This window comes from Typopeltis vanoorti, chromosome 11 (genome assembly GCF_054136105.1).
Source record: "Typopeltis vanoorti isolate ZY-2024b chromosome 11, IOZ_Tvanoo_1.0, whole genome shotgun sequence".
NCBI classification, from domain to species: domain Eukaryota; kingdom Metazoa; phylum Arthropoda; class Arachnida; order Uropygi; family Thelyphonidae; genus Typopeltis; species Typopeltis vanoorti.
This window is the reverse complement of record NC_143559.1, coordinates 101,700,721-101,728,204: the sequence shown is the minus strand read 5'-3', so window position 1 is coordinate 101,728,204 and position 27,484 is coordinate 101,700,721. Positions and strand designations below refer to the sequence as shown.

Genomic DNA, 27,484 nt, shown 5'->3' with positions numbered 1-27,484 from the left:
TAGTCAGAGAATCTTGCAGGCTTGTAGCGGATTTATTTAGAAGTATAACATCATCCGCGTAAAGCAAAGAGCTGACATTAACATCTCCAATTTTGATATCAGGTTTAATATCACATTCCTTCATAATGTGATCCATATAGATAATGAATAACAGAGGGGATAATGTACATCCTTGTCTCACACCAGATTTAACATTAAACCATCTTCCTGTACTTCCTTCAATTCTAACTGCTGACTCACAACTCAAATAAAGACTAAGTATTGCTTGATATAATGCCCCATTCACACCATATAACTGCAGCATATTGAATAGCTTCTCTCTTGGCACCTTGTCATATGCCTTTTCCAAATCGACAAAACTTAAATACAGATCTTTGTTATATTCCCATGCTTTCTCGACTATTTGTCGTAAAGTGAAGATCTGATCCTGACAGCCTCTATTTGGCCTGAATCCAGCTTGTTCTTCACCAAGCTTTTCTTCCACAATTCTTCTCAACCGTTTCTCAAGTATACTTGCATAGATCTTGCCAGGAACACTCAGTAGGGAAATACCTCTGTAATTCTCACATTCAGTTTTATTTCCCTTTTTATATATGGGTACTATGAGAGCTCTACTCCAATCATCGGGAATTCGTCCCTCTGCCCAGGCTTTCTGAACTATGCAGTGCAGCCACTGTAAGACTCTTATACCACCATACTTCAGCATTTCTGGTCGAATATCATTTACTCCTGCTGCCTTTCCACATTTCAAGCCTTTGATGGCTTTTTCTACTTCAAGTATAGATATGTATTCCTGACTGCATGCCTGGTCAGTGTTTTTTATCACTGTGCTGTCATCACTGCTTGTTTCATTTAGCAGTTTTTCAAAGTAATTACTCCATACTTCAAGGATATCTTTTTCTCCTATTTTCATTTCACCTTTATCATCTCTAATTCCTTTTACAGCACTCTTTCCTCCATTCCTAAGCTTCTTCAACAACCTCCAGAATATTTTGCCACCTTCTTGATATTTATTTTCTATATTCTTGCCAAAGTCCTCCCATGACTTTTGTTTAGCTAGTTTTACACACTGTTTAGCTTTCTTACATTTGTCTCTGTATTCTGTAAGAGTAAAAGCTGACTTATTTGCCAGGAACTTTTGATATGCTTTCTTCTTTTCCTTCACTGCCTCTTTAACTTCCTGTGTCCACCAGGGAGTTCTGATTTTTTTATCCTTGCACACAACCTCACCACATGCCTCTCTGGCAGAATCAATCAATGTTTCCTTCAGAGTTTGCCACTGAATATCCAAGGTTTGATTCCTGTTCTCAAACACTTTCATTTTCTTTTCAATAATCTTTGTGTATTTTAGTCTACAGTTCACATCTGAGAGCTGCTCAACTTTTATTCGCTTTAAATCTTTTGTACATGTTATTCTTTTCAATATGAAATTCAATTTTATCCTGCACAAGACTAAATAGTGATCACTTCCAATTTCAAATCCTCTGTACACTCTGGTGTCCTGCACCAGGGAGAAAACATCACTATCAACAATAACATAGTCAATGAGACTTTTCTTATTCCTAGCCTCTTCTCTCCATGTGAATTTGTGCACATTTTTATGTTGGAACATGGTGTTAGTAATAACCAGTCCATGTCCTGAGCAGAAATCCAACAGATATTTGCCATTATTATTAGCTTTGCTCTTTTCTCCAAATTTTCCCAAAATATTTTTGTATGTCTGACAATCATTTCCTACTCTGCTATTTAGATCCCCAACAAGGACCAACTTTTCCTTTTTCATTGTGTCAGTTGCTTTTTCTAAAGCCTCAAAAAATTCCTCCACTTCTACCTTAGTAGAACCTTCTGTGGGACCATAGGCACAAATAAGTCTCATTGTCCAGTTCCCCATTCTCATATTTGCCCACATTACTCTACTTGAGACTGACTGCCATTCAAGAAGATTAGCCTCATATTTTGTGTTGAATACTATGGCTACTCCTTCTTTTCCTTGATTGTCATTGCCTGAATATAACATTTTGTATTTATTGCTCAGAAAGATCTCACCAGTTTTGGTCTTTTTTGTTTCAGTCACCCCTATTATGTCGATCTGGTACTTATCTAATTCCTCAGCTAGCTCCATTTCTTTGCCATTCAGGCTTCTTACGTTGATAGTACCGATCTTTAACTCTGGTGATGTTGAGTTGGGGTTTGTTTTCAGATTTGTTCCAGTAGCTGACTTTTCGCTGTTCGCCCTGGTTCCCTGGCGAAAACAACGGGGGCCTTGTTTAACCGGGCGACGCCCCAGCCGGCATGAAATTTTGTCATGTTGTACCATCATTTTTTATTTTGGTTTAACCAATAAGAATACAATTTGGTCGGCTAAATCCCAAATTGCCAGCCCATCCTCGTTCGTTCAGTATCAAAGTAGATACCCAACAAGGTGCACCACGAGAAGGTGAGGATTGGACATTATGTCAGAAGCCCTGGTCGGTTCTCCGCATTCCTTTAAAGGCTATGTGGAGGTCTCCTCTCAGTTATACAGCTTTGACCCTTAAGCACCCCTTACTGGTTTTATAGGTTTTCAATTCAGGATGCAGGTGCATCCTGAATTGGAAACAAATTGATGTTTCAGTGTTCTGCTTACTTTCATAATTTTTGTCCTTTTATTGCTGATTTTCTTGCAAAATTTGTTACATCACTTATCTGTTTATTGTTGAGATTAAGATCTACAGTTCTGATATTAATATCTTCAATTCATGTTTAATGCCTCTCTTTCATAAGATGATCCATATAGATGATGAATAAGAGTGGAGATATTGTGCAATGTTGTCTTACACATGTCTGATTTTATATCAGACATCCAAAATTTTATATCAGACATCCTATCTCAGCATCCAAAAAACTAAGCTTCTTCATTTGTTCAAGATGCTATTTTACACCCAACCAGCTCTTAACTTTATACAAATCTCAAATTCATCCATCCTTAGAATACTGCTCACATGTTTTGGATGGAGCACCTAAAACTTCTCTAAAAATATTTGATGCTGTCCAGAGGACAGCAATTCAGCTCATAGGTGATCACTCTTTTACAGATTTACTTGAATCTCTATCTTGCAGATGCATTGTTTCAGCACACTGTCTGTTCTACAGATACCTCAACAGCCATGCCCCACTGAATAGCAATCATTATTCTTCTACTTTCTGTTGCATTGCACCTTCTAATACAAGAGCAGCAGCTTCCCAGCACTTCTTCATTGTGCATCTGCAAACTCACTAAATTTTCTTTTTCTTTTTCTTTTATTCTCTCTTCCTCCATTCCCTGAAACAGCCTTCTGCAAGAAATATTTACAAACAGCAACTATAACTCACAACTCTTCAAAAAAATATCAATAAGCTTCTGTCTCAGTCCTCACCTTCACCTCACACATACGGTACTGATATGCTTATAGGTCCTTTGACTTCTCTTGTATGGGATCAGTTAAAAAAAAAAAAAAAAAAAAAAAACTGAATAGCTGTCAGTCTTCTTTTTTAAATCACCCTTATTACCTATGTTTCCTTTACAGTACCCTTTACTCCATTTCTAATCTTTTTCAATAGCATCCAGAACATTTTGTCACCTTCCTGATATTTGTCTTCTCTATTTTTACCAATTACTTCCCATTACCTTTTTTGTTTGGACTCTTTTACGTGTTCATTTGCTTTCTTGCATTTTTTTCTTTATTCTCTCAGCACAAGCTGGTTTACTTGTTAGGCACTTTTGATATGCTTTTCCATGGCTGGCTCATTAATTTCTTGAGTCCTCCATGATAGAGTTCTGATTTTCTGTCCTTGTAGCGAACTTCTTTACATGTATTGCTGAATCAGTCAGTGTTTTCTTAAGGTCCTGCAAGTGAGTCTCTCAGGTTTGGTTCTGGTTTTCAAATATCTTCATTTCATTTTTTTGGATAAAATTTGTATACTTGAGTCTACCATTCATATCTACAAGTTGCCATCTTTGATTCTTTTTTCCTTTTCAATGTGAAATTCATTTTTATCCTGCTCAAAACTAAATTATCATCATCATCATCATCAAATTCCTGACATGTACCCTCGAGGGGTGTACAGGATATGATAGTACTACATGAAAAATTTACATCATTACTAATTCCTATCTACAATTTTCCTCCAAATCAGTCTGTTACTTGTCAAGGCTCCAACATTATCAGATCTTATATTTCTATCATCTAAGGCACTTTGTACCTTATCAATCCACCTATATCTTGGTCTTCCTCTGAGTCGTTTTCCTTCCAACCTGGCAGAGAGCACTTGTTTTGCTAATCTTTCCTCGCATATTCTGTTATAGTGACCATACCACCTGAGATTAGCTCTGCTAACGTATTCCTGCATGCTGAAAATGTCAAGTTCTTTCCTAATATTCTTGTTTTTAATATGATATTGCCATTGATGCCATCTGTTCACACCTCTAATCTTTCTCAGGACTCTCATATCTGTTGTCTCTAGTCTTTGATCAAGTGTTTTACTTCTGACCCAGCTCTCAGATCCATAAGTTAAAACTGGGTTGAATACTGTCATCTATACAGCTAATTTAGTGCTTTGGCTAATTTCTCTCTTATTCCATATGAATTTATTCAGTTGACTTCCTACCATACCAGCTTTGTTGATTCTGTTGTCTATTTCCATATTTAATTTACCATCTTCAGTAAAAATCATGCCTAAGTAGCTGAAATGTTTTACTTGTTCCACACTTTCTCCGTTCACAACACAGTTGACATTTTCAATGATTCTACCTATTTTCATTGTCTTTGTCTTTTTATTGCTGACCTTCATGCCATATCTATTACAACAGTTATTCAATTTAGTCAGGGAATCTTGCAAACTTTTCACTGATTTATTTAGAAGTATAACATCGTCCACATAAAGCAAAAAGCTGACATTAACATCTCAAATTCTGATATCATGTTTAATATCACTTTCCTTCATAATGTGATCCATATAGATAATGAATAACAGAGGGGATAATGTGCATCCTTGTCTGACACAGAATTAACATTAAACCATCTTCCTGTACTTCCTTCAATTCTAACTGCTGACTTGCAACTCAAATAAAGACTAAGTATTGCTTGATATAACCCCATTGACACCATATAACTGTAGCGTATTGAACAGCTTCTCTCTTGGCACCTTGTCATATGCCTTTTCAAGATCAACAACTATTTGTTGTAAAGTGAAGATCTGATTCTGACAGCCTCTATTTGGCCTCAATCCAGCTTGTTCTTCACCAAGCTTTTCTTCCACAATTCTTCTCAACCGTTTCTCGAGTAGACTGGCATAAATCTTGCCAGGAACACTCAGTAAGGAAATACCTCTGTAATGCTCACATTCTGTTTTATTTCCCTTTTTATATATGGGTACTATGAGAGCTCTACTCCGATCATCAGGAATTCGTCCCTCTGTCCAGGCCTACTGAACTATGCAGTGCAGCCACTGTAGGACTTTTATATCACCATACTTCAGCATTTCTGGTTGGATATCATCTACTCCTGCTGCCTTTCCACATTTCAAGCCTTTGATGGCTTTTTCTACTTCAAGTATGGATATGTATTCCTGACTGTATGCCTGCTAAGTGTTTTTTATCACTGTGCTATCACTGCTTGTTTCATTTAGCAATTTTTCAAAGTAGTTACTCCATACTTCAAGGACATCTTTTTCTCCCATTTTCATGTCATATTTATCATCTCTAACTCCTTTTACAGTACTCTTTTCTCCATTTCTAAGCTTCTTCATCAACCTCCAGAATATCTTATCACCTTCTTGATATTTATTTTCTGTTCCAAAGTCCTCCCATGACTTTTGTTTAGCGTTCTTACATTTGTCTGTGTATTCTCTAAGAGCACAAACTGACTTATTTGCCAGGAACTTTTGATATGCTTTCTTCTTTTCCTTCACTGCCTCTCTAACTTCCTGTGCCCATCATTTTTCTATCCTTGCACACAACCTCAGCACTTGCCTCTCTGGCTGAATCAATCAGGGTTTTCTTCAAGGCTTGCCACTGAATCTCTAAGGTTTGGTTTCTGTTCTCACACTCTTTCATTTTTTCTTCAATAATCTTTGTGTATTTCAGTCTACAGTTCACATCTGAGAGTTGCTCAACTTTTATTTGCTTTAAAACTTTCTTACATGTTCTTCTTTTCAATATGAAATTCAATTTTATCCTGCTCAAGACTAAATAGTGATTACTTCCAATTTCAAATCCTCTGTACACTGTGCTGTCCTGCACCAGAGAGAAAACATCACTATCAACAATGACATAGTCAAGGAGACTTTTCTTATTCCTTGCCTTTCTCTCCATGTGAATTTGTGCACATTTTTATGTTGGAACATGGTGTTAGTAATAACCAGTCCATGTCCTGGGGAAAAATCCAACAGGTATTTGCCATTATTATTAGCTTTGCTCTTTTCTCCAAATTTTCCCAAAATATTTTTGTATGTCTGACAATCATTTCCTACTCTGCTATTTAGATCCCCAACAAGTACCACTTTTTCATTGTGTCAGTTGCTTTCTCTAAAGCATCAAAAAATTCCTCCACTTCTACCTTAGTAGAGCCTTCTGTGGGACCATAAGCACAAATAAGTCTCATTGTCCAGTTCCCCATTCTGATATTTGCCCACATCACTCTACTTGAAACTGCCTGCCATTCAAGAAGATTAGCCTCGTATTTTGTGTTGAATACTATGGCTACCCCTTCTTTTCCTTGATTGTCATTGCCTGAATATAACATTTTGTATTTATTGCTCAGAAAGATATCACCAGTTTTTGTGTTTTTTGTTTGAGTCATCCCTATTATCTCGATCTGGTACTTATCTAATTCCACAACTAGCTTCATTTCTTTGCCATTCAGGCTTCTTATGTTGATAGTATCGATCTTTAACTCTTGTGATATTGAGTTGGGGTGTGCTTGTCAGATTTGTTCCAGTAGCTGACTTTTCGCTGTTTGCCCTGGTTTCCTGGTGAAAACAATGGTGGGCCTTGTTTAACCGGGCAGTATGAATACAATTTGTTCGGCTAAATCCCAAATTGCCAACCCATCCTTGTTCATTCAGTATCCAGGTAGATACCCAACAGGGTGCACCATGAGAAGTTGAGGACTGGACATTAGGTCAGAAGCCCTGGTCGGTTCTCCACATTCCTTTAAAGGCTATGTGGAGGTCTCATCTCAGTTATACAGCTTTGATCCTTAAGCACAGCATTACATAAATAAAATTATCATTTAAAATGAAACTTCTCTTCTGATTTTTTTACTCATCAAATGAACATTTTCACTTACCACAGGCAAAGAGATGAGTATTACTTTTTTTTTCAAGTCCTGGTAATCATCTATAAAAAAAAAAAAGGAAATAAAACAGTGCGAGATTTACTAACAATTTCCCATACTAAGCGTTTCAGGTAAAGATTATGTGGCTAAGAAGAAGAAGAATTGTGGAAGAAAAGTTTAGAGAATAAACTGAGTTCAGAATCAGATTTTCATTTTAAGACAAGCATTACGGAAATCATGGAATATAACAATAATTTGTACAGATGTTTTTAGATCTGGAAAATAACATAAGACAAGGTGCAAAGAGAAAAGGTGTTTGAATTGCCTCAGTTATGTGGCATGAGCAGGATGCCTTATTGGCTAACATAGTTTGAGTTGCAAGTCAGCAGTCATTATTCATCAGAACATTCAAGTAGGTACAGGAAGAATTTGATGGAAAATCAGGTGTGAGATACACATTATCTGTATCTCACACCTGATTTTCCATTAAAGAAAGTGGCATAATTGCAGATGTCAACCTTAACATTTTACTTTATACATATGATATAATACTCTTTAATAAATCATTACAAGTCTGCAGGATTCCATAACTAAATTGAATTGCTGTAAGAAACCGATGGGGCAAGTAAAACATTTCAGCTATTTAGGAACAATTTTTAGTGAAGATTGCAAGTTAAATTTGGAAGTAGACAATAGAATAAGCATAGCTGGAATGGTAGGGAATCAACTAAATAAACTTATTTGGAATTTGAGAGAAATTAGTCAGAACACAAAATAGTTCAAACCATTTTACCTTAAGATCTGGAGTTGGGTTAGAAATAAAAGTTGATCAAGGAATAGAGACCACAGATATCAGAATTTTGAGAAAAATTAAGCAGATGGCATCAGTGCAGAATCATTAAAAATGAAGATTTAGGTAGGAACTTTACAGTCTTTGCATTCCATAATGTACAAACAAAACTAATCTGAGATTTTATGGTAATAGTCTCTTAATCATTTAATTGCTGAGAATATAGAAGCCAGCCAAACTCTTCTTGCTTAATATAAACATTTTTTGAAACTATGTTTCATGTTGCCTCTGATTTCAAATAATAACAGAGAATATCAAAGCTTATTAGGTAATGGAACCACCCTGTTTCCCCAACCAGAGGCTAAGCTACATTACTAATATAAAATTTTTAATTTATACCAAAGAGTAATTAAAAAGACATACCTGGTTGTATGTTTTTGGAAGGTGAAGATGACTAAATATTGGGAGCCAAACTTGATTGAGATGAGAATGTACAGTAAGAAAAATTAGTTGAAAATGAAGCATAAATAAAACTGGTAAACAAGGAATATGATTAATCAGATGGACCATATATTTTCAATAATGAAAATATGGAAACTAAATATTTTTAAAAATATTTAGTTTCCATACCAAAAAGGAACAAAAACTAGTGAAGTTTATACAAGACCAGCAACATGATGGTTTTGCCAGATGTTTCATGAGAATTGTTATCAGATGATAAACATCACAAAATTTGCGAGCTTTGTGCTGTCTCTTCCAGAGCTCTATGTCATACACAACACGTGAAGAGTCACCCAGACCAACATGCCAGACCTTGGCTTTAGACAGTAACCAACAAGAACCTACCTACCCTACTCTTGGGGATAAACTCCCTCATCAGTGGAAGCTAGGATCATGGAGATACTCAATGATAAAACAAAAAAAAAAAAAACAAGTTATATATTCATATTCAGTAAAAAAAAATGATGCATCGTCATTTTATACTATTCATAATTTAAGGAAGTAAATTTCACTTGACAAGAAATTATATTCTTGTTTTCATCCTTATTGTATTCAAGAGTGAGCAAACACTTTTCAGTAAAATAAGGTAAATTGTACAATTGTAAAAATATTTTGTTTCCAGGCTAAATGTTTTTACCATTGAGGTGAAATTGATGCAAAGTCAACTGCTTCTGTATTCAGGTAGCATTGCTGCAAAGATGTTTCACGTGCAAACTTTTGTTTTCTCACTCTTTAGTAAAATAATGATGAAAATTTGGTAATTATGCTTACCAAAAAAAATAATTTTTTGGTAAGTATAATTTACTTTCTTTTCAATAAGAACTTGCTGAAATTACATATCTATTTATAAGGTACATATATAATGGCAAAAGCTAGATGATAATATAATTAAAACTTGATTATGAAATTTAAAACTATTGAACATGGGTAGAAAGCTTGCTTCTTTTCCAAATACAATTTTTGGTTGCTAACTAAATATCAAGTTCACTTCAGTCCACTGCTGGAGGAATGGCTCACCATGTTTTCTGTTTTTAGCTGATTTTATGTATCTCTACATGTCTGTCATAAATGTCCATATCTTTTTATCTTGTCATTCCATTTTATTGCAAATAAGTTAAGGCCATAATATGCTAAAATTGTGAGGCCTCTTCTCTATATAAAGCATTCAGAAAGGAAAACGGTTGATTTGTGATTTAAAAATATGGTAAAAGAAGCTAGTCACAATGAATCCTTGAAAATTAAGGGAATTGTTTTTTAAGAAAATATTTATTATGAAACCTTGTTTGAATCTCATTTCTAAAATCATTTTATAGAAAGCTGAAGGTGAAAATAACTCTACATTAAATCCGCTAAGAGAAGAATTACTCCAAAGACTTCAAAATCTTGTGTTATTTAGTATCGACCAGCATAATCTTCCTGATTCTAAAGTAGTTCAAGCAAGTTCACTTCTTCGTTTGTATTGTGCTCTACGTGGTATTGCTGGTCTGAAGTAAGTCATAAGTTTATCTTGTTAGATAATTAGAGCTAATTTGTATACTGTCCATTTTCTATCAGTAATGATTGAACACTCATTGTCAGAATACCAAAAAAAACCCTAACTGTCCTCCCAACACTGGTGACTTTCTTAACCAATTTGCCTTCCAGATTATATAGATGTCAGATCTCCTTTTGGTAACTCAGACTATAACCTTGTCCACATTTCCTTTTAAAATGATCATGTTTCACCCAACAATTTTCAATCTCATGATCTTTGGCATAATGGTATTTTTGTGACTTCTGCTCCTTCCTTTCATTGATTTGCTTATATGCTTCTAATCTAAACATCTGCCCTGATTGAATAATTGAAATAATCCTCTTGCTTCAAGAGGACTTTCACTTTTTGCCCCCCCCCCCCCCCCCCCCCCCCGATTATCCAAACTTTTATTCTCCATGTATGAAATAGTTCATGATGAAAATTTAGTATATCTCAAACTCACTAGTCAAAAAATAGCAACCTTGCTCTCAGACTGTATGCTTTTTTTTAATGTCATTTTCCTGTAATGATGGTAAAAAAAGCTATCAACAAATTCATATCCAATGAAAGGGTCAAATAGGAAAGACCTGCCTCTTGCTTATATGGCAGATAGTCTTGAGTGCTTCTATCATTCACATCCAGATGTGAATGATAGATGTGAGTGGTAGGTGATAAAACTAACCTCCTCGTCAGTTTTATCACCTACCACTATATAAGAACAGCTCATTGCATTCTACACCCCCTCCACAAAAATTATCTTTCTTTCCAAAAATACAGAAAATTCTCGAATAGTCCATATACCGATGTCTCATGATCCAGATAGTATCCCCCCCCTTCATTGTGCTCAAAATCCATATTGCCTGTTAATGCTGTTATGCTTCTTTAGTATTGTTGTGTCGTCCATCTTGCTAATTGATCCATTTTTGTTGGTTAGTTGGATCTATTCTTATTTCTTTAGATTCCGTTTTTATTTTGTTAGATGCTGATTGATACCGATCCAAATATAGAGAAATTTATATTATCCTGCACCACCCTATATTCAGATTAGTCTATATAATACAGAAGAATCAATCATCAACTAACTTTTTCAATCTCACTTTATACAGGCCGAGGTTAATATTATCATTTAAGGCTTCTGCAAGGTTCGAATAAGTTTTATGAGTGGTGCAATGAAGAAAAATCAGGTAAACAACAAATGAATTCAATAAAATAAACATTTAATACAGGGTCATAGAACATGTACATTTAAGCATAATTTTCTAAGCAAGATAATCTAATTGAACAATATTCAAAATATCTCTGAGACACTAGTAGCCTCTCGGTTTGGTTTAAAGATTGAAGTTAAATTTACAGATCTTATTCTCCAACGCTTAAATACTATTATCACAACTTGTCTCTATTCAATGAGATAATTCAATTCTTTTATGCATCTACTTAGTTCAAATACTCATAACAAACATAAAAACATTAGGCATTAAACATTCAGCTGTCAATTCTTCAAATTCTTCCAAATAATTGAAAATGGTTCACACAGTTCAATGTTCCAGAATTTTACAGTAATTATTCTTAAGGTAGAATTTTCTAATTCTCTCTTAGTCAACAAACACTTAATTTAATTATGAGGTAGTTATCATTTCAAGGGGGAAACACTTTAAAGCTCCATACTTCAGCTATTTTTAGTAGAACACCACAGTTAATGTTAAGATATATCAGGTGGAGCTAACTCTTATTTCTTCACACTGAAATACAAAAAAGGACTGCTCTTACTGGGTTACACCTTTTACACACTGGATTTACTATAGGCACACTTAAAACTGTAGTTAACTATTACTTTGAAGTAACACTATTCAAAAGAAATCTTCACTGTAATAAGTGAAATATTAAACATAGAGTTTCACAAGTCTCGACGCACTCGTTTTAGGTAATCTACTTATTCCTTATTTTCTTCTATGCATTAAATTCAGCTTTGCACTATTCTTCCTCAAAACAATTGGAATCCGTCGTAATTTTAGAATTCCGTAGAAATATTCCGAATTGCCTATTAATTTCCCTGTCCTTTTTTAATCTATTTATGGCATTTCCCAAATCCTCTTATTGCCACCCGTTACTTCACTTCTTGCTGTCCTGAATGCTTCTCCTCTCTCTCTTTACTTTCTTTTTCCAATTAAAATCCCGCCAAAATCCGGTTCTAGCCAGTTCAGCTTACATCTACTGGCTTCACTCCATATCACAGCTATACATTTCTTAACAGTGTATAAATCACAAATCTGTCCAACCTTAGAATAGGTTACTTGCATTTGGGATGGCACGTCAGAAACCTGTTAATACCTGATGCTATCCATAACTGGGCAGTCTGTTTAAGATGCTCTCTCTCTCTCCTACCACCCCCCCCCCCCCCAAACTCACTTAAGTCATCACTGTCATTGATGTTCTCTTTCTGCTTTATGCCTTTTCTGGATAAAAAGGGAGTATTGTATTGCCCTGCTGAACTGGCTATTATTTTTCCTTCACTTTCCTTTAAGCATATAAAAATGAGTAGCTGCTGATGCTTCATGGGTGCTGCTTAATCAAACTTGCTGCCATTCTTCCTCCACCTTTTTCTAGCTGTAAAAACATGAACAACTACTGTTGCACAGTTCAACTTGAAACTTACTGATCTGACTTTGCATCTTCCTCTTTCATTTATTTTCCCTCTGTTTTTTGGAACCACATTAAATGTACCATTTTCCAAGGTCTATAATCTCCAGCTGTTCACAAAACACATAAACAAATTCTTTCTTTGTCTTTAACCACAAACAGCACTATGGTTAAAGATACATACACACAAAACTGCACTGTGCAGTAAGTTTAGTGACCTCTTTTGTTGGGTCATTAAAAAAATCCAAGTAATGGTTGAATTTATTATTCATTTAAAGTTAAATAAACAAATGAAATTTAAAATTAATATTGCTTTTAGATAACTTAAAATGATTTATTCTTTATGAGTAAAGTATATATAAACAATTTTGAAAGCTATTCAGATTAAAAGTATATTGATATAAGCAAAAAGTTAACAGGAAATTTGATTAGAAAAAGTATCTTTGAGAATAGTAAGGGAAATAAAAGTGTGATAATTAGATATATTTCTGCACTAAATGTTCCTGGCAAAATTTATGAAAGTATATTTGAGAAATGGCTAAGAAAGATTGTGGAAAAAGAAGCTTGGTGAAGAACAAGCTAGATTCGGGCCAAATAGAGTTGTCGGGATCTGATTTCCACTTTAACACAAATAGTTGAAAAATCTTGAGATATAACAAGGATTTGTATTTAAGTTTCATAGATCTTAACAAGGCATTTCTTCTTGACAAGGTGCCAAGAAGAAAGCTCTTCAAGGCATTACAGTTATACGATGTAAATGGGACATTACACAGGCTCTGTTTGAGCCATAGGTCAGCAGTTAGAATTGAGGGAGACATAGGAAGATGGTTTGATGCTAAATCAGGTGTGCAACAAGGTTGCACATTATCTCCACTGTTATTCATTATCTCTATGGATCACATTGTGAAGGAGAGTGGTATTAAACCTGATATCAAAATAGGTGATATTAATCTTAGCTCTATACTTTATACAGATAATGTTGTACTTCTAAAAAAAATCCAGCGTAAGCCTGCAAAATCTTCTAAATTTAATAATTGTTGTAATAAATTTGGTATGAAAATCTGCAAGAAAAGGACAAAAGATAATAAAAATAGACAGAAACATTGAAACCATGAACTATATTCTGAATGGAGAACCTGTAAAACATTTCAGCTGTTTAGGCACAATTTTTAATGAAAGTTACAAATTAAATATGGAAATATACAACAAAATTAGTAAAGGTGGTATGGTATGAAGTCAGCTGAATAAATTAATATGGTTAATATGGAATAAAAAAGAAATCAGTCAAAACACTAAATTAGTTGTATATAAGACAGTGCTGAAACCAATTTATGGATCTGGGAGCTGGGTTAGAAATGAAACACTTGATAAAAGACTGGGGACCACAGATGTGAGAAGTCAGAGAAAGATTACAAGAGTGAGCAGATGGCATCAATGGCAGAATCATGTTTAAAATGAGGGTATTAGTAAGGAACTTGAAATTGTTAGCATTCAGGAAAGTGTGAGCTCAATTAACCTCAGGAGGTACAGTTGTTTAAACAATGGTAGAAAATAGTTCAGCAAAACTGGTATGTGTTGCAGGAATGACTAAAAATAACCTAGAAAAGGGCCAAGCTCTAGGTGGATTGATATAAAATAATCTGCTGTTTATCTGACCTTCAAAACAACAATCCTTCAATTAACTGATCCTTGCATGTCCACTGATTTCTCTATACAGCACCATTAAAGTACTTCAATTATTCAAACTTGTCATTTAGATAATTGAAGGGTTGGATAAATGGTAGATTACTGTAGTATAGTAGTTCCCAAACTTTTTGCCATGACACCTCCCTTTAGTGTAATCTTAATGCACAGACCTCCCCTAAAAATCCAAACACCAAAATGAACACACATAAACAATGAAAGCAATACAATGAAATTTATTTTTAATAAAGATATAAAAAATAAAAATGTTCAAATAAAATTTATCCTAAACAATTACAAAATAATTATATAATTCTTTGTAACCACTCTAATGCAATGGATGTTGCTGCTTTCGACCATTTAGGACATAAAGTTGAGAAATGGTCTTTGACATTGCTAGGTGAATATCATGTTTGGCATCCAATCGATTTCTAAACTTCCTCATCACACTAATGCTGAAAATTCAGATTCACATAGATAAGTTGTAGTAAATGGGATCAAGGCTGAAAAATATTACTTGCCAAAACTGGGTATGCAGCCATTTGGGAACATCAGAATTCATCAAGATTTTGATTAACAAAATTTTGCATAAGCAAAGATTTGTTCTGTACTGTCTGACCACAGATCTGAGAGTCCCGGCTGGCACACTGCCAAGAAGAGTCATTTCATGTTGAAGGGAAGAAAGGAATAAGGCAATGTACTAATTCGTCACCAACATGCAAAATCATGTGCTAAAATTTTATAGCTGTTTGTACAAGCAAAATAGTTACCACTTTAAAAACTAGAATTTTCATAAAAGAAAAGCTTATTTTCCGACATATAATAATAAATACTCATCCCATGAAACGTTGATTACCCTATTATCAAAATGGATTCACCTTCTGCCATGCACAGAAGTGTCGAAGGGGTCTCTCATCTGTGGTTGGACAGTAGTTTGATGAGATCATTCCTTCTTATCAGCATCATCCATTTTAAAAGATAAAGGATTCTGAATCCACTGGTCAATTCATTTTGAAGGAAAAAATCTTGAATGCATCCGTGAGATTTTTTAGATGAGTCAAAATATCACATTGAATCAATTCTGTGATAGTTTCTATAAAATTTTTTCAAGAAAGAATATTCTCCAAATTAGGAAAATTTGCATAATTGTCCTTCGCCATGTGTCTTTTCCCAAGTGACATTCTTTACTTGAAGGCACCAATCACACAATGTACAAACTAAATGGCTCTTCAACCTCCCTTGGACTCTGTTCGTACTACTTCCCCCACAGGAGGTACACCTCATAGTTTGTAAAACCCTGATATAGTAAGAAATGCAAGACAAATATAAGATCTGTTAATATTGCTGTTCTGACATATAATACATCAATTTGGAGGAAAATTATCAGGTGGTCAGTGTGATGATGTGAACTTTTCAAGTAGTACTGTCATAATATCCTGTACCCCTCCTCCCCCACCAAGGATACATATCAGGAATTTGATTATGATGATATTCATATTTTGCTAAGTTTCAAAGCAGCATCTTCAGGGCACAAAATGTTTGTCACTATACCATTCCCCTCATTCGTGTAGTTGTAGGAATTGTTTGTGTAATGGGGGGGGGGAATAAAAAGTATCAAGGCTCTTGCACTGGATAAGGAATCTTGTTTACAGCTATGTTAAAGATGTTTCTAAAATGATTGTCTCCCAATAGGAGTGTATGCTATCTGATGCTTGTTCTAAAAATTGTCTTGCCTAGATACCCCTAATGAAAAATCAGAATTTAAATTTTATTACACTATTTTTGGTTTGAAAGGTCAGTAACATAGGTTTCTTTTGCTGAAAATGTAGAACTTTATTTAGTTGAAGCAGCAGCTGGCAGTAAACAGTAGCTATAAAGTAGTTGAAGATGAATACAATATTAGTATACAGAACAGATTCAACACACTCAATTTGTGTGAAAGAGAACCAGATGAACTATGGGAAGAGATTAAAGATATAATTACAACAGAAGCAAAGAAGAATATTCCAACAGTTTGTAAGAAGAAGTTTAAATGGCTCTCAGAAGATGCCATCAAAACTGCTCAGGAAAGGAGGAAAATGAAGGCCACAGAAAATTTGCAGGAAGTACAGCAATTGAATGCAGAGTTTCAACGACGAGCCAAAAAAGACAAGAAAAAAATACTTTAACAAGGAATTAGCCAACAAATAGAAGACCAAAACAAGAAACGAAAAACACGAGATCTTTTCAAAAAGATCAGAAAACTAAAAGGCAAGTTTAGTGCCAAGGTGACAATATTGACAATAAACACTTCTGTAAGTTGCAGACATCAAAGAAAGATGGAAAGAGTATACAGAAGCCCTTTACAGAAAGGACTCCAAAATTATTGAGAAATTTGAAGAGCAGGATTATACACAGGAGCCAGTACCACTGGAGAGTGAAGTGGGCACCGCAACAGCTATCCGTAAGAAAGCACCAGGAGGGGGATGGAATACCTATTGAGCTGCTCAAAGCTCTTGGAGAAGAGGCAGTTAAACTTTTAACAGCTCTATGTCAGCAAATTTGGATCACATCCAAACTACATAGCCTAGGGCATAGATGGCGAATCTATGGCACACTTGCCAGAGGTGGCACATCAACAATTTTCAAGTGATATCCTTTTATACGTTTATAAATTATTCAACTTTTTTTAATTATTACAATACATACAAGTTAAATTTTGTTTTACACGAGAGAGCAGCTATGAAGATATGCATATGATTGGTGCGGTATTAACAAAAGATCACACGACCCAAAGACAACCGACAAGTGTTGAGTTGAAATGCTAATTCTCTTCAACCGAATTCCATAACATCTGAAACTGTCATAACAATATTCACTATCTATTTCCTAGTTTTAACACATTCACGACAGGGTGTCGTTTATCATTCCGACGGAACTTCTCATTACTCATACTGCTTGTTCGCTTTTGAACAGGCAGGCGAACACACACACACATTTTATGTACACTGACCATATTTTTTTGGAGAAAATAAAGGACAAATCAGAATTGTTTCATGATAAATAAAAAAAACAGGGTGTTGTGTTTATTTGTTTCACTAAAACTAAAAAGCTTTATAACGTTTATTTTAAAATATAAGCATATACATAGCATTTTAAACAATCATATTATTTCTTAAAAAAATTTAATTGTGATACTTTACACAAGGATGAACTTTTTTTTAATAAATCAGTTTTGTGTTTTAAAAATTCATAAAACTGTATTCAATTCATGTCAAAGTTCCATTTGGTATAAATGCATGCTTTCAATGTTTTGATTTTTAATTGGCTTTTTTTCACTGGTCCACATATTTTTCACTAATGAAAATATTTGTTCAGTGGGGTCATTAGATCCAGGGAGACATAAGCAAAATTCAATGATTTTTAAAATGTTTTTAAAAGATACGTGTTTATCTGTGAAATATTTAAAATATTCAACCCTACTACGTCATTTTTTTCACCATTCTTCGATCTTTTCACTGGTGACATAACTTTTACTACACGAAACTTCATCAAATAGTTCGCTGTCATTTATATTTAAGTTTCAGTGACTGGAAATGAACAAAACACTTTCCTTGATCTTCGCCCACAGGGGGATTTCTCCTAGTAGGACCCATTCAAATACTTTAATTTCCACGAAACAGCTGTCCCAGTTATTTAAATAATCAATGCAGGTTTCATAAAATTTATGAATTGCATCTTTAAATATGTTGGCATTAATATTCAATTTACTATTTTAATTCACAAAATAAAGGACAAAATGGTGATTTTAGAATAAAAAATAAATCTAAAGGACAGAGCAGTGAAATAAAGGACTATTCTCTTAGATAAAGAACATATGGTCCATAGTAATTATATGGTATGTTTCAATTTGTGGTAGAATTTTATTTGAAGTTAGTTTTTGTGATCTGTCATAATGACATCGAGAATTTCAAATGCAATAAAAGCACTTATTTCATGTAATTGAAAAATTGGACAATAGTTTTTAGTTAGATACTGTGTTTCAGTGCAGTATCTAACTAAGATTCAGAATTCGGTTGACAGAAAAATACTCTTTGGCAGTTAGCATGGATTTACTAAAGGAAGATCGTGCTTTAGCAATATGCTTACTTTTTATAATAAAGTGACAAGTGAGTTGAATAAGGGTGTTGCATATAACAGTGGTATATTTAGATTTTGCAAAGGTGTTTGATAAATTGCCACATGACAAGCTGGTAATTAAATTGGAACAGATGGGGCTGAACAATAGATTACTTCGCTGGATTGGAGATTGGCTGTCTGATAGGTATCAGCGAGTTGTCTATGGAGGAGCGATATCCCAGAAGAGGAAAGTTACTAGTGGTGTACCTCAAGAGTCTGTTTTGGATCCATTGCTGTTTAATTTGTATGTAAATGATATATGGAGAGGTTTGAATAGTGATATGCAGTTGTTTGCAAATGATGCAAAGTTGGGGAGAGCCATCAAGAGTAGAGCGGATGCTGTAAGTTTGCAAGGACTTGAATACACTGGCTGAATGGGTAAATGAGTGGGGATGTCAATACAATGTTTCAAAGTGTAAGGTTTTGAAATTTGGGAAGCAGAGATGGGATGTAAACTACACAATCGGTGAAAATATCTTAGAAGAGGTAGAGGAGGACCTAAAATTGTAAAGACAACACAGCGGATAATGGGAATGATGTGGACACTGACTTGTAGAATTAAGGATGTTATGGTTCCTTTGTATAAGGCTTTGATCAGGCCACATATGGATTACTGTGCACAGTAATCCATATCTGGTCACCTATTTTTCAAAAAGATGAAAATGCACTGGAAAAAGTTCAGAGGTGATTGACTAAGGTGGTTTCTAGTCTCTGGGATGTAGAGTATGAAGACAGATTGACAAAATGCAATTTGCAGAAATTGGTGGATAGAAGGAGGAGGGGGGGGATATGATCGAGACATATAAGCTGTTAAGAGTTTATTATCAGATTACTGTCGGGGAGGTTTTGCACAGAATGGGTGAGGATAGCAGGAGAACAAGAGTTCATCCCTGGAAGCTGTATAAGGAGGGTATGAGCAAGGGATTGAGGAGCAGGTTTTTTTGCATAGAGAGTGGTGAGTGATTGGAATGCATTGCCTGAGAGTGTGGTGAGCGCAGAGACAGTGAATATATTTAAGGCGCGGTATGATAAACTGTGTGTATAATAGTGGACCTCCCATGATGAGTCTTTGACTCCATGGACGTTTTTATAATAATAATTATAATAATATGGTTGCACTGAAACACAATTGTTGACTTGAGTCTGTGCAGCATAGTTTCTGTGGGAGGGGACAATAATAGTGCAATTAGAAACAGCTGGAATAAAAACAGCGCTAACTAATGAATCACAATTTGTTGAGAAATATATTACACAGACTGCAAAAGCCTCTGTACCTTATTCAGGGATACAGTAAAACTACACTTATTTTTCTTGCATCTGCAGTATAATGGCTTTGGGGAGGGCGTGTTTTTAACCGAGGGGGGGGGTGAGTTACTATCGCCTCATCGTGACATGTTTAAACATTTTTCGTGTGCAAGGTAATATGCAAAACTTTTTGATGTCTTTTTTCGTAAAGTAAAATCAGGGGTGTGAGTTATACGCGAGGGCAAGTTATATATTCGAATAAATACAGTAAGCATTTTGCCGACAAGTTGAGCTTCCTCTGCTCAGCTGATTTCAATGGTGAGTTACAATGCATAAATATTTTTCTCACTAGTGTTTTTTTTTAAACCAATATTAAAATCAATTTAATAATACAATAATCAATTTTACACTGAATAATATTATAAATTTATATATAAATAAATATTATAAATAAAATTAAATATTATTTATAAAATTATAAATAATTATTTATAAAATATATTATTATAAATTAATTAATAGATTTTATATTCATTTTTCCCCTACTAAAAACTGTTAGGTACGTCATCAACTTGATTTGTAAATTTTTGGCACGTGCACATAAAAAGGTTCGCCACCACTGGCCTAGGGAATGGAAAAAATCATTTATATACCTTTATTGAAGAAAGGTAATGCAAGAGAGTGCAAAAATTACAGAACTATAGCACTGATTTCTCATGCAAGTAAAGTCTTACTTAAGATCATTCACAAAAGACTGGAACTATTCATGAAGAGAGAAATGCCAGATGAACAGCAGGATTTCGAGAAGGCAGAGGAACAAGAGATCAGATCGCCAATGTGAGATAGATAATAGAAAGAGCACAGGAATATCAAACGAATGTCTACCTTTGTTTCCTTGACTATAGTAAGGGTTTTGACTCTGTAGATCATGTGAAACTGTGGAATGCGTTAAGAACAATGGGAATACCAGAGCATTTCATTATCCTTTTGAGGAATCTTTATTATGAACAACTATCTGAACAAATCTTGGAGAAACTGAGTATTTTACAATAGGTAAAGGGGTGCGACAAGGATGTATTTTATCTCCATAGCTGTTTAACTTGTACAGCGAATACATTTTAAGAATGGCAGGGCTGAAGGAGTCTTCAGTTGGAATTAAAATTGGTGGAAGAAATATTAATAATTTGAGGTATGTATGCAGATGATACCACCTTGTTAGCAGAATGCAAAGAAGATTTGGAGGAACTTATTATGAAAGTTAAAGAAAGTTAAAGAAAGTGCTAAATATGGCCTTAAACTTAATCTCAAAAAGACAAAAGTTATGGCAACATGTGAACTTAATGATTTTGAGGTAGATGGGGAGAAAATGGAAGCAATTAACAATTTTTTGCTCCTATGATCCCAAATTGATAAAGATGGTTAGTGTACTGAAGAAGATTATTACTTGGAAAGTAAGCAATGACAAATTTAAGCAAGATTTTTAAAGATAAAGATATTAGCCTCGCAACAAAAATCAGAATCATGAAAGCAATTGTATTCCCTGTGGTATTGTATGACTGTGAAAGTTGGACCCTGAGAAAGAGTGAAAAAAGGAAGATAGATGCATTTGAATTATGGGTTTGGAGATGTTTACTAAGAATACCATGGACTGCAAAGCAAACCAATAAATCAGTGATAGACAGAATAAAGCCAGATTGCTCCCTCGAAGCTATGATCATCAAGCAAAAATTGTCATACTTTGGACATATTATGTGAGCAAATGACAGTCTGGAGAAGATGATGATGCTTGCTAAAGTTGATGGAAGCAAAAGAAGAGTAAGACCAAGAATTAGATGGGTGGATGGAGTTAAAGAAACAACTGGAATGTTAACGGCTTGGAAATTCTGAAAAATATGGCCAGGGACAGATCTAAATGGAGAGTGTATGTTCATAGAATCATCAGGAGTTGAAAACGACTCGATGGAACATAACAACAACAACAAAGTGAAGATAAATTGGCACAATTCTTTGTCTATCTTGCACTAACAATATCTGTTAACTCCTGAACAATCTCCATAGTTCATTGTATTTGTACATGATTAGGGAGGTTGAGCAAGGATGTGAAGTGTAATGTGAGCCACTCAGATTTTTAAATGTTGTTAAATGTTCCAACCTAACAACAAAACACGAATTTTCATTGATGCAATTTTTATTCATTCATTAAAAACATATCTGTTATCTGTACATCGCCATGTCACAACATGTATGGTGTGATATTATGCACGCTGCTTGGAAAGAAGTCAATGGACACCATAGTGTGAGGAACAGCCAGCCATTGAGCCCACCTTAATAAGATAAAGGATCTCCTTTTCATGCGATGGCTGCAGCAATTCTACTGAACATACTTTCCATCAATGGGAATTTTGGATCATTCTTCCTGTAGGCAAATAATGAAGTCCTGAACTATTGTGGGTGGACGTCCCTTGACTTCACCCACTTCATCCCACAGATGTTCAATAGGGTTTGAGATCAGGGCTCTGTGGAGGACAGTCAATTGCAGTGATGTTCATGTACAAACCACGCAGTTACGGCAGCAGGTGCAATGTCTTGCTGAAAGAGACAATAGTCATTTCTATAGAAATGCCACAAAGCAGGAAACATGAAATTGTCTAGAATGTTCAAATACTTAATGGTGTTCAATGTTTGTAGCACCACAAGTCCGAGGCCAAACCACGAAAAACCAGACCATACCATCACACTGCTACCTCCGAATTTCATAATTGGGGTTATACACTCTGGTAAGAGACATTCACTGGGCATCCGCCACACACATCCATCTGCTCAGTAGACGGTGTAGCATGATTTGTTGCTCCGTAGCATAGCTTTCAAAGCTTCTATGTCCCAGTGTACACGTTCTTTGCACCACTGAAGATGACACTGCATGTTGTTGGTTCGAGTAATCCCCAATTACATATGGACTACCATATGTAATTGGGGATTGCATATGGTAGTCCTACCATGAAAACCCATGCTGTGAGCTTGGTTCTGAATGCTTTTCTGCAAATTCATGTTCCAGTTGATGCCTAGAACTCTTCATTCAATGTGGTGGCCGACTAATAGCGTTTTTACACATTATCCTTCGTAGCACCCTATGGTCATGTTCGTTGAGTGTGGTGGGCCTTCTGCTGCAGGTAGCACTTGCAGTTGACTCCCGTTGCTTCCGTCTCAGTATAGTATCACTGATTGCTGACCTGGGGTGGCCCAATTTGTCAACAATTTGCCAAACAGATAGTCCTGGAACAGGGCATCCTATCACAATGCCTCTTTCCAACTATTTCAGTTCCCTTCTCACAGCCATTTCACCTGGACATAGTTGCCCTGACTTGGGAGCATCATGTTCCTTCAGTTTATACTAGCTACAAACACATGACTTGTTAAATGGCACGATGCACTTGCCCACGGGGGGGTCTGTTAACTTCTTTCCAAGGAGTTTACATGATCATCAAGTAATTGTTACATTTTTCTAAAAGGTATTAATTTTCTCCTCTCTTCTTCATATTTTAAATAATATGGTTTATGTTTTATGTATTTAACATCCTTTAACTTATTTTATCTAATTTCTAATGCTGAGAAATTAGATAAAAAATCAGATGCTGTGAAATTAGTCAGTGTAAATAAATTTATATCTTACTGTAGACGATCTGGTTTATTTCATAGAATATAGTCATAGATTAGTTCCAAACATGATGTCTTCATAGTTCCAGATAGCATTAAATATATTTTATATTTTGCTGAAGGTATATATCTCAATTATTTTGTTTTTTTTTTTACATTTTTTTTAAGGTTTAATGAAGATGAGATCAACTTATTATTACAGCTACTGACATCTCATCCACCTCCTAGTCCAGCAGGAATTAGATTTGTGTCACTTGGATTATGCATGCTTTTAGCATGTCCTTCACTCCTTAGTAATCCAGAAAATGAAAGAAGAGCTACAGAATGGATTCAGTGGTTACTGAAAGAAGAAAGCTATTTTGGAAGGTAGAATGAGGTTATTTTTCCCCCTCTTTAACTTATCTTTAATTTAATTTATTAGAATAATGTCGAAACTAGTGTTATAAAGATTTTACACTTGTTGTATTTTTCATGTCAAAAGCCCTCAGTTTTCTAAATATTAAGGAACAGCAGTTTATTCTACCTTAAATGTAAGAGGACATATAGAAAAGCTACCTTCTGTACGTACTTATATTGTGTATAAGTGTACATTAGACAAATCCTTGATGCAGCATTATCTAATGCACTTATTTATTAGTCTTTTCCAAATTGATGTGTAGTTCACATCAGTAAGAGTCAGAATTATAGCAGTGAAAATGGTGAAGCTGAGAAGTTGATGGGGGAGTGAAGAAAGAAACATCCAGTGGTTATATTTTTGACTACAGAATATGTTTTATTGATATGTTTTTTACATTTTTTTTAAGGTTTAATGAAGATGAGATCAACTTATTATTACGGCTACTGACATCTCATCCACCTCCTAGTCCAGCAGATTTGGATTAACATCCAAAACTACTGTTTACAGTAATCCAGATGGAATCATATCAAAGCCTTATATTGATATTCTATTTCGTAATTGCAACTTTTCCTCTTCTATAATGGGGGATAATTGCTTCCTTATCCCTACATTTTTATGATTAACATCCAAAAGAATGGCAAAGAAATGGAGCTAGCTGAGGAATTAGATAAGTACCAGATCGACATAATAGTGGTGACTGAAACAAAAAAGACAAAAACTGGTGATATCTTTCTGAGCAGTAAATACAAAATGTTATATTCAGGCAATGACAATCAAGGAAAAGAAGGGGTAGCCATAGTATTCAACATTAAATACGAGGCTAATCTTCTTGAATGGCAGGCAATTTCAAGTAGAGTGATGTGGGCAAATATCAGAATGGGGAACTGGACAATGAGACTTATTTGTGCCTATGGTCCCACAGAAGGTTCTACTAAGGTAGAAGTGGAGGAATTTGTTGATGCTTTAGAAAAAGCAACTGACACAATGAAAAATGAAAAGTTGGTTCTTGTTGGGGATCTAAATAGCAGAGTAGGAAAATTGTCAGACATACAAAAATGTTTTGGGAAAATTTGGAGAAAAGAACAAAGCTAATAATAATGGCAAATACTTGTTGGATTTCTGCTCAGGACATGGACTGGTTATTACTAACATCGTGTTCCAACATAAAAATGTGCACAAATTCACATGGAGAGAAGAGGCAAGGAATAAGAAAAGTCTCATTGACTATATTATTGTTGATAGTGATGTTTTCTCTCTGGAGCAGGACACTAGAGTGTACAGAGGATTTGAAATTGGAAGTGATCACCATTTAGTCTTAAGCAAGATAAAATTGAATTTCATATTGAAAAGAAGAACATGTAAGAAAGTTTTAAAACGAATAAAAGTTGAGCAGTTTGCAGATGTGAACTGTACATATACAAACATTATTCAAGAAAAAATGAAAATGTTTGAGAACAGGAATCAAACCTTGGAGATTCAGTGGCAAGCTCTGAAGAAAACATTGATTGATTCTGCCAGAGAGGCATGTGGTGAGGTTGTCTGCAAGGATAGAAAAATCAGAACTCCCTGGTGGACACAGGAAGTTAAAGAGGCAGTGAAGGAAAAGAAGAAAGCATATCAAAAGTTCCTGGCAAATAAGTCAGCTTGTGTTCTTAGAGAATACAGAGACAAATGTAAGAAAGCTAAAAGCTGTGTAAAACTAGCTAAACAAAAGTCATGGGAAGACTTTGGTAAGAACATAGAAAATAAATATCAAGAAGATGGCAAGATATTCTAGAGGTTGTTGAAGAATCTCAGAAATGGAGGAAAGAGTGCTGTAAAAGGAATTAGAGATCACAAAGGTGATATGAAAACTGGAGAAAAAGATATTTGAAGTATGGAGTAATTACTTTGAAAAATTGTTAAATGAAACTAGCAGTGATGACAGCACAGTGATAAAAAACACTGACCAGGCATGCAATCAGAAATACATATCCATTCTTGAAGTAGAAAAAGCCATCAAAAATCTGAAATGTGGAAAGGCAGCTGGAGTAGATGATATCAGACCAGAAATGCTCAAGTATGGAGGTATAAAAGTTTTACAGTGGCTACACTGCATAGCTCAGAAGGATGAATTCATGGCAATATAAATGGCAAGATATTCTGGAGGTTGTTGAAGAAGCTTAGAAATGGAGGAAAGAGTGCTGTAAAAGGAATTAGAGATGACAAAGGTGATATGAAAACCGGAGAAAAAGATATCCTTGAAGTATGGAGTAATTACTTTGAAAAATTTCTAAATGAAACTAGCAGTGATAACAGCACAGTGATAAAAAACACTAACCAGACATTCAATCAGGAATACATATCCATGCATATATTCCTGATCCATACATGTATTCCTGATTCAATCAGGAATACATATCTGAAATGTGGCAATTTAGCTTATGCTGATTTTCCTTATCATTTTCTTTAATATAATTAATTACTCAAAAGTGTGCCTATGATCTCTAGCTCTGCAAATGATAGCAGCATACAAGATGGCTTTACTACGCAGTAAAAGTGCAGTGGTTTTCAAAATGCACGTGTATTCAATAACTGAAACACCTAATCTTCTGAATTAGTTCAGATATGATTTTAAACTAGCTCTGCAAATGATAGCAGCATACAAGATGTCTTTACTACGCAGTAAAAGTGCAGTGGTTTTCAAAATACATGTGTATTCAATAACTGAAACACCTAATCTTCTGAATTAGTTCAGATAAACAAAAATATATCACATCTGGATGGGTGTCTAAATATGCAGAACAGAAAAATACTGAATGGTTAGAAGAATAAATAGTCTTAAATATTGTGCCCTTTCTCTCTAACTATTCTTAAATATTTTATTCTCCCTAATAACTATTTTACCTATAAATAGTTAAAATAGTTAATAGGAATAATAGGAATATGTAAATAGTTAGCTATAAATATTAGTTGGAAATAACTATTATCCCTAAATATTCTTAAATGTGGTGCTTTTACTCCCTAACCACCCTAGTTTTCTAAAAATCAATATTCCATCTACAGAGCCCATAGTAAGAAAGAATATTAATAACTTTATATGGAATAAAAAAAACTTGAGAATTCTAAATATAATCGAAATAATAAATAATGCATAAAATATTTGTTTTCTTTCCTATATGGGAATGACATTACCATAGAATTTCAAATTTTCTTGCAAAGAATCTTCCACACAGTGAACTTTCTCGTGATGAAGAGTCTCTGCGATGAATATTCTTCGGAATGAATTTTCCTCGCAATTAATTTTCTCTGCAAATGATTTGTCTGCAAAGAATTTTCCCATGATGAATTGTCGGCAATGAATTCCTGGAACATTTCCTCAAAACACGTGGTGAAATATCAAGTCCTACAGCCTATTAACATCAAGTTTATTTAATTCCTCATATACCTCTTGCTCACTTACTAACAGTTCCTCCTCCCCTCTTCCCACTATATGCACGTTCTGCATGATGTCTCATTCATAAGAATGAAATACCTTCATGAATTGTTCATTAAATACCTAAGCTATATCCTTTGTGGTAGTTATCATTGTACCATTTTCACCAATCAGCATCATCCCCCCATAATCATTC

At 34.8% G+C, this 27,484-nt stretch overlaps 1 protein-coding gene across 2 annotated transcripts in view; it reads left to right on the top strand.

The window, feature by feature from the left end:
- Window positions 1–27,484, top strand: part of IntS2 (integrator complex subunit 2) — a 271,634-nt gene that overhangs the window by 122,073 nt on the left and 122,077 nt on the right. For both annotated transcript variants that reach the window (XM_090401055.1, XM_090401054.1), the window contains exons 7-8: window positions 9,900–10,075; window positions 23,645–23,842. In XM_090401055.1, the coding sequence (XP_090257181.1) occupies window positions 9,900–10,075; window positions 23,645–23,842 (374 nt within the window). The remainder of the gene's footprint in view (window positions 1–9,899; window positions 10,076–23,644; window positions 23,843–27,484) is intronic.